The following is an 8541-nucleotide window of genomic DNA, read 5'->3' on the forward strand; positions in this document are numbered from 1 at the left end:
CCGTTACGTCATCCGTCGCGTTTTCATCGATCGGCGGGAAAATAAGCTAAAATATTCATGTGAAATGACGAAACTATCCTTATCGTGGGACCTTTGAACAAATCGAGATGCCCCTTTAAAGTGCGACACGACGGAAACCCGTCGCGTGTCAGAAAAGCAACATCGAACGCACGGCGTAGCTGCGTAGCGATATCTATCTAATCAGGACGGTAAAATTCCCAAATCTGCCCGAGCTGCCCGTGTTTTTGCGCTTAACAAGGCCTGCCCGGGCTGCCCGCGCTTTTCCCACGCCACTCTTCTTCATCTTCTCAACTACTCTCCTCCTATCAGACGCTACAGTCCTCGGAGTTCACTCCCGAAGCTCGCCTTCTTCGCTGTTCTTCGCTAGAAATAACGGGTTACGATCTGATTTTTGCATTGTTGTGGTTTTCAGTTGCTTTGAATCTGCCTCTCGGCTAAAGAACGATGTTTCCGCCTTTGAAGGCTCCTAGTTTTGGGTTCTAGTCTCGGTTTGGGAAGTGTAATTGATGGCGATTATGTAATGTGACGTTGTTTGGGATCTTGGGTTTCAATTTTTACAGGTATTGATTGATGATGTCTTGCAGTGCTCATGATTTGTTTATTTTCTGGTTTTTGGTGAGGATTTTGAAGTTTTTTTGGTGTTTTGTTTAGGGTTTTTTGGAGAATGGGCGCCGGCCCTGATGTCGTTCGGGTGGAAGGATGGGCAGAGGACGTGAAAACAAAGGGGTGGAGGAAGAATAAGAAGAAGTTAGGGAGTGCCGATGATCCTGGCTGCTGGGTTTGGTTTAATTTCATGGGGAGCTGCGTTTCTCAAAAATCGAAAGTGGAGACTTCCTTAAGCAGCGGCTGCACAACCTTTGGTTTGTGATTTACTTCCTTTTTTTAAAAAAATGGTCTGTGATTTACCTTTTTTCTGGTTACTCGTATCTGAGTAATGACGAAATTCCAGACGCAATTTGTCTTGTTTTGGAGTTCATGGCATGGATAATTTTTTCTCGTTTTAGTGTTATCATGGCCACATTCTTGGTATTTAAGTGCTTAAGGTGATTAATCACGGGTTTTCAGTGCTTAACTTCTTTACAGTTTTCTTCAAGTTTTTTCTGTCTTTTCCGTGAGCCAAAACAAGGACGATCTTATTTGGATTATTCCTATTTGAGCTAGGTCATCGGACTTAAGTGCGTAAGGTGAATTATAATCCATTATCTGTGGTCAGCTTCTCAACAATCTGCTTGAAATTGTTGCCTGTCTTGGCCTTGAATCAAAACAAGGATGATCTGGTTTGGATTATTCGTGTTTAAGCTCAGTCTTGGCCTCATTCTATGGATATAAGAGGGTGAGTTGAATTATAATCTATTTTTTGGGGCAGCTTCTCAACAGTCTCCTTGTAATTGTTGGCCATCTATGTTCTGAACTATAATGAGGGTGATCTGATGAGGATTATTCTATGGATTAGTTGTGTTCAATCCTGATTTTGCTCAAATTCGTGGGAATTTAGTGTGCAAGGTGAACAATAATCAATTTTTCGTGATTAACTTCCCGACAGTCTTCTTGAAGTCGTTGCCTGTCTTTGCAATGAATCAAAGTAGTTAAAATCTGATTTGCTCTTATTTGTGTTTAAGCTTGGTCTTGACAACATTCTTTCTATGTGAGCACAGAAAATGAATGATTATTCTTGGGATAATAATTCATTTTCTGCGCTCAACTTCTCAATCTTCTTTTGAAGTTGTTGCCGGTCTATATCATGAATCAAAATAGGAAATATTTAAGTTTTCTCTGGGGATTGATGTTGTTACTGCCGTTTGGTAATTGAGGTTCCCCTACGGTAGAGTTTGATTTTTAGTAACCTTGTTTTTTAATTTTAATTCTTTGTGGCAGAATGTACTACCAATTGTAACTGATTTTTGCCTTCCCTTTGTTTAATCTTGAGAGCCGTTGCTGTGGGATGAGCAATGTCTATCTTCCTTCATGATGCTTGACTTTAACTTGCAAACCTTCTGTTTTAACGCTCGATCTCTGATGCTTGGTTGTAAGTTTTTGGGCAAACCCCAAGTCCATAATTTAAGTACTTTAGGAGAGCAACAAATAATAATTTGGAAGTTTCCCTCCGAGCAAAGTCCATTCAGCCAAATTTCTCTTTCTACTCTTCTTGGTGGAAGTTTCTGATATTTTTATTAAAAGTCTTCTCTTTCTTACTCTCTATATGCGTTGATGCAGAAAGCAAATCAACAACCGAGAGCAGTAGAGATCATCCATCTGTTCCAGCCGCCTCTGGCTCTACAACAACGAGCAACACTGAGAGCAGCTCTTCAACCTCAAAAATTGGCGAGGAGCTGAGAATCGCATCTCAGCTCAGAAAGTTTACTTTCAATGAGCTGAAGTCTGCCACAAGAAGTTTTCGCCCTGAGAGTCTTCTTGGAGAGGGAGGTTTTGGTTGCGTTTTCAAGGGATGGATTGAGGAGAATGGCACTACCGCAGTTAAACCTGGGACTGGATTGACTGTTGCAGTCAAAACACTTAACCATGATGGTCTGCAAGGTCATAAAGAATGGCTGGTATTCCCTCTATCTCTTTGTATATTTCTTATCCATCAATCGAGCTATAGATCTATCCGTCTATTTATTGATCTCTATCTTCGTCCATCTTTCTCTCCATCCATTCATCCATTCATCCATTTAATGCTTCCATTTATCATTTGATTGAATGACATTCATCCATTCATCCATCCATCCATCTATCCTTCCATCTGCCCTTAAATATTTTTATCCGTTTCTTTTTCTATATTCATATCTATCAATCTATATATGTATCTATCTAGAGAGAAGTTGATGCACTCTTTTTTTTCTGTATTAGGTTCTTTATATAGTTTAACTCAGTTAATTGTTTTCTTGTTTCACCAGGCAGAGGTAAACTTTCTTGGCGAACTTCTTCATCCACATCTAGTGAAGCTGATTGGATACTGCATCGAGGATGATCAGAGGCTGCTTGTCTACGAGTTCATGCCACGTGGAAGCTTAGAAAACCACTTATTCAGAAGTATGCAACGTTCCTATTCTTTACTGTTTTTAATTGATATAAAAGAGCACCAAGCTTTATTCCAAACTCGATTCACATCTTAGGTTCTTCGCCCCTATTTTCTAGCACGGATTAATGTTAAAAATTGATTTGGCATCTTTGACCTTGCTTTGGCTTTGACCATGTTATGTACAGAAGGATCTCTGCCTCTATCCTGGTCAATCAGAATGAAAATTGCACTCGGCGCCGCCAAAGGGCTCTCTTTTCTCCACGAGGAGGCCGAAAAGCCTGTCATTTATCGTGATTTTAAGACATCTAATATCCTTTTGGATGCGGTAAGAACATTAGTTTTGTGCTTTATTTGCAGTAATATATCACCCTTTTTGCTCATTAATTTATTTATTAAATTTTTTATAAATTTAGGAGTACAATGCCAAGCTCTCTGATTTTGGCCTTGCCAAGGACGGCCCCCAAGGAGACAAAACCCACGTTTCTACCAGGGTCATGGGAACGTATGGCTATGCGGCTCCAGAATATGTAATGACAGGTGAATTTACCTCACAAAAATGTTTATTTTCCATTGATTAAATTTTAAAGATGATTAACTATAACTTTTTTTCGTTTTATTGTTGCCAGTTTGAGACGTCCTTCCCTGGCTTACAGTAAAAGAAAATTTACCCTCAAAACAGAGAGTCCAGTCTTTACATTTTCTTTCTCTTTCCGGAAGAACTTAGTTCATTTTAGTTAACACAACGAGAAAAGTGTTCAAATTCGCCCTTTCGAATTTGGCATTGATTTTAAGTATCTATAAGCTCTTTCTTCTAATCACCCCTGTCCACTTTATCCTATTTATATTGGATACTGGTTAAGATTATTCATGCACGCACGTATTTTCCTTTATTTTTTTGGTGCCAAATAATCCTCCATCTTTTCTATTTCTTGGATTACCAAGGCCATTTTTATCAGTTTTTTTGGTGTAAAATAACCATCGGTTTCAATAATTAAATTTTATAACCCATCGTTTTTTTTCCATCTGGGGTGCCATGGCTTTTTTATTTTAACTTTTTTTTGGGGTGAAACAAGATAGACGACCATCTGCATGGCCTTGGCAGGGCATCTCACGACGAAGAGCGACGTGTACAGCTTTGGGGTGGTGCTGCTGGAGATGTTGACCGGTCGACGGTCAATGGATAAGAACCGGCCCAACGGCGAGCACAACCTGGTAGAGTGGGCCCGGCCCAATCTGGGCGAGAGGCGGCGCTTCTTCCGGCTCGTCGACCCACGCCTCGAGGGCAATTTCTCCATCAAAGGGGTCCAGAAAGTGGTCCAGCTGGCGAGCCTCTGCCTAAGCCGGGACCCCAAGTCCAGGCCCCAAATGAGTGAGGTGGTCAACGTCCTAAAGCCCTTGGTCAACCTCAAGGACATGGCCACCCCCTCCTTGAAGCTCCAGACTTCCATCCCCCGACGGTCCTAAGCCTACCCACCTGGGTCAGTCTTTCTCTCTCTACCCCTCTCAAGCCTCTTTCTCTCTCTTACGTTTTTCTCTACTTTTTAAGTTTCATCATCAGGAATGACAGTTTAAGATTCAGCAGCATTTATTAAAGCGTTGGATATCAGATACTATCGAAAATTTACCCACTTCCTGGGTAAATCTTTCTCTCTCTACACCCACAGAATGTCTTCCTCTCTTTGGTTTTAACCCTTGGTCTCATCTCCAGGATTCACGTCCAAAAACCCAGAAGCATTTATGAAATCTGTTCGAATATCAGCTACAATTAAGATTTACCCCGGTGGGTAAATCTTTCTCTCTTTATTTTTACTCTTGAGTTTCGTGTCTAGGATTAGCATCTAAAACCCCGGAGCTTTTGTAAAAACTATTTGAAAATCTGCCACACCAAAAGTTTTACCCAGGTGGGTAAATCTTTCTCTATTCACAGAAATCTTTCTCTTCATTTTTTACGTTAGAGTTCCATCTGCAGGATAAACTACAAAAAAGAATTAGCAGGATTTTAAAACTATTTGGGCATCAATTTCAGTAAATGGTTTTAGCACCATTATTTTTTGTTGTGTTTTTCTGAATTTATTACACTGATGATTTACAGTGATGAACAATTTATTTCGGACATTTCAGAATTATTCTCTCCAAAATGCTCAAATGATATTGGAAGTAAATTTATGCTATCTGTGCAGAAAGTTGATGCTGACCCAAAGTCAACGTTAACCTGGGATTGAATCTGATGATGGTCTTTCTGCAGAGTGGTCACCGTTGACCTAGCGCTGACTTGTGATGAATCTAGGGTTGGGGCGTTGACTCTGAGTCGGATTTTATAATGCACAGCTTGCGCGTTGACATTTGGACCCTCGCCTGTTTTTATTTTGTTTCTTTGCTCTTTTGGTTTCCCCCTTTGGAGGGCCTGGGCTATCTCTGACCGTCTGACGAAGAGGAGAGAGAGAGAGACTGAATACTTATTAAAAAGAGAGTGAAGAGAGGTGTTCATCATCTCAAACTTGGCTGAAAATTAACCAACCTCCTTAAAAAAAAACACAAAAAATGACCAAAATATGATTAATGTATAAAATAACTCTGACTCTGAGAGAAAAGGTAAATCATTAATGGAAGCTTTAATTAACACCATTTTATGGGAAGCCGTGCATTTTAGTTCGTCAATAGCAAATTACTTTTATTAATTAGTTAATGATCGTTTGATATTGCCCGAAAAAGGAATGGATTGATTTGCCATTAAACTTTATTCCCTTGTTTTATAGCAAAGAAAACAAAAAGTTATAGAAAATGAAATTAATGATGATTTAACCTACTTAACTAGTTCATCCCCAAGACATTTAGACATAAGGACCGTTGGTACCCTGCATGTTGATTTATAATTCTGCTCTCTTAATGGTCCATTGATTCTCAAAAAACTCACTCCTAATGTTCATTGACATACCTTTGACCCATGACCTTATGCTTGGTGTGATCTATTGAACTTGAACTATCCTCCATGTTTGAATGCTTCTCCAAAGGTTTATCTGATCTATCTAATTATTGATTAGCTTTGATTTGCATACTCAATGTATTCCAATATTGAATCAGGTTCAGGTGGATACTTGATAACTTATGGTATTCTTTAGTGCTTCTTCTGAACGTATAAGTGTATGATGGGCTCCCTTATAGTGTCATACACGTCTCTTTGGTATGATTCTCCTTCATAAGTTTTTTTTAAAGATGCTCGATTTTATAAAAATGTATATGAATCATATGGTTGAGGCCTTGAGTTGTTTTATTCTCTGTGAGGAGTTTGTTGAGAAGGAGTTGATGAATCATTTCCTAGAAGCTAAATCTATGATTTTTATTATTTGAAGAGTGTGATTTTCCCTGTGAAGGAAATTTTGGTCCCTAAAATTCTTTAAAATAAGAAAGAATTTGTGAGTAATTTTTCAGAGAGTGACCTTGACGTCAAGGAGAATAATAATACCATGAATTTTATTTTTCCAACTTGTGTTGGACCCATCATAAACCCTTTATTATTTCCGTTATGATAATCATAAATTAATATGTTTTTGTTCCACATTTATTTATGAAATTACTATAATAAACCCCACCATGCATAATTTATTGATGACGCATAATTTAATACAAAATTACCATCTAATATTATGCATGGTTGTTATTGGTATTATAAGTTGACTTCCTTGAAGTCTAGTAGTAAAGCTCTCACCTTTTCTTGAAGTTTATTTTGAATGCCGCTATAGCAAGTATTATGGAATGGATCGTTAGCCAACCTATGATTGACATAAAAATGGGGTTCACCGAATTAGGCTTTGATTGTTCTCAAATATATTACCCCATATGTTATTAAGAGCCCTAGAAACGCAAAAACCATCCTCAATAAAATGACCCACATTCCTAGTCTTTCCCCAAGCCATGCTTTAGCATGCCTGTCCATCGTTCACTGCTCACCTGCATCTTGCATAGACGCAGCCCAGGCATCTGATAACACACTAACTATTACGTCAATATTAATAAAATATATTTGAATTAAAATGATTATATATGCATATTTTTAGGGTGATATTTGGTTTTTAAAGAATTTTCTATTTTAATGGATTTCAGTCTGAAATTCATTTATGTACTCTGAAATTGCAGTCTGAAAGAAAACAACTTAAAAAATCTAAAATTTGTGTTTTATGAATTCTGTTTTCTTCACAGTGATTTGATTTAATTATGACCAGTTATATTTTTTGCCAATGATACACAACTAATAATTGTGAAAAGAGGCCATTATGACATCACAAATCATGATGCCATAGTGGGTAACCATTAGCTGACACCTAGTAATTATTTTAGTCAGGAGGGTGACATGGACCAATAGAAAAAAACTTTATTTTAAATGCAATAAATGCGATCACAGAGAATGAGAGTGATAGAAGCGTCAGCACTTAAAAATAAGTTGATTTAATCTGCAGTGAATGATGAAAAAGACAAAAATAATTGTGTGCCTGCGTGCCATTATACCAATGGCTTAAAATGGGAAATTACGTGACACAAAAAGTGCAAACTTCATCGTCACATCACATTTTTAATTTCTTAATCATAACATGAGCATTTTTATGTATCGCCATATGTACAGATGTGGTGCACGATGACGCATTGCCATGCCACATGTTAATCATTTATTTAATTGTATTATTTCTGTCTTATTCTGCACAGATACATGCAGGATTTTCTTAACCATATATGAGGAATGACGCAGAAAATTGCAACCAACTGTTGGAAATAATCTTCAGAGAAACTGAGGGTGGAAACCCTAGCTGGACGCGATGGTGGCAGGGCGAAGGAGATATAATATTTTAATCACATTGATGATCAGGATAGCTCCACCTTCAAACCTTGATATCTGATGATCCAAAAGACTGATCTAGCTAAAATTATGAAGGCATCATCTTATTTCTTCCCAGTTTCCATCCTGGACCCCAGATCTATATCCTGATGCCTTAGAAAAAATTATCCTTCTACATGATTCCTACATTTGTAGAGATTTTAAATGAGACTGAATATAGAGGCCCATGGAGCATTCTTGCTTGGTGTCTTGGGTGTTTGAGGAGAGGCAAAAAAGAAGAGGATGAGCTTTACTGCATCCTCAAATCCCCTTGGTCCTGATGGAATGTTAGGACCTGGGGTAAGTGGCCTTGCCTTACATTATCTTATCCTCAACACTGTCATTAGGTTAAATATATCTCATCTTGTCATCACATCACATTCTAGCATCATCATCTCATCTTAAACCCCATATTGTCATTTTTATTCATCATCCATCCATCACCAAAGTCTCTCATTTCCATCCATTTAGACATATAGATTTACCCACCTTCTCATATCACTATCATCTCTTCACTTCATCCTCTGCAACTCTATCTCATTCTCACTCAGTATCCCTCTGATCATTATATACCATTAACTACCCATTACATTAATTTTATTAAAAAAAATAAAATTTATAAAGACATTAC

At 38.1% G+C, this 8541-nt stretch overlaps 1 protein-coding gene across 5 annotated transcripts; it reads left to right on the forward strand.

Moving 5' to 3' along the window:
* The first annotated feature begins 276 nt into the window (after nucleotides 1-276).
* LOC144700561 (serine/threonine-protein kinase PBL34-like) lies at nucleotides 277-5455 on the forward strand. 5 transcript variants are annotated; one of them, XR_013580790.1, is made up of 10 exons: nucleotides 278-581; nucleotides 673-881; nucleotides 2236-2573; nucleotides 2919-3054; nucleotides 3229-3368; nucleotides 3457-3580; nucleotides 4146-4521; nucleotides 4590-4679; nucleotides 4752-4823; nucleotides 5224-5455. XR_013580790.1 is itself a non-coding variant. In XM_078571995.1 (9 exons), exons 3-8 carry the CDS (start codon nucleotides 686-688, stop codon nucleotides 4505-4507), a joined length of 1296 nt encoding a protein of 431 aa, XP_078428121.1. In that variant the 5' UTR covers nucleotides 277-397; nucleotides 484-581; nucleotides 673-685; the 3' UTR covers nucleotides 4508-4521; nucleotides 5224-5455. The 5 variants fall into 5 exon arrangements, 4 of the variants coding, with proteins under 4 accessions (XP_078428121.1, XP_078428120.1, XP_078428122.1 ...); XM_078571995.1 differs by lacking the exons at nucleotides 4590-4679; nucleotides 4752-4823 and having other exon boundaries at nucleotides 277-397; nucleotides 484-581; XM_078571994.1 differs by lacking the exons at nucleotides 4590-4679; nucleotides 4752-4823 and having other exon boundaries at nucleotides 279-581.
* Nucleotides 5456-8541: the final 3086 nt, after the last annotated feature.

The sequence above is a fragment of the Wolffia australiana genome, chromosome 3 (genome assembly GCF_029677425.1).
Source record: "Wolffia australiana isolate 7733 chromosome 3, ASM2967742v1".
Classification (NCBI taxonomy): Eukaryota; Viridiplantae; Streptophyta; class Magnoliopsida; order Alismatales; family Araceae; genus Wolffia; species Wolffia australiana.

Bases quoted from the DNA above. Each gene is read 5' to 3' on its own strand.
- LOC144700561 (XM_078571995.1), top strand. From the start codon at position 686: ATGGGCGCCGGCCCTGATGTCGTTCGGGTGGAAGGATGGGCAGAGGAC. The intron at 882-2,235 runs GTTTGTGATTTA...GCGTTGATGCAG, and splicing joins CAGCGGCTGCACAACCTTTG to AAAGCAAATCAACAACCGAG. The intron at 3,369-3,456 runs GTAAGAACATTA...TTATAAATTTAG, and splicing joins CTAATATCCTTTTGGATGCG to GAGTACAATGCCAAGCTCTC.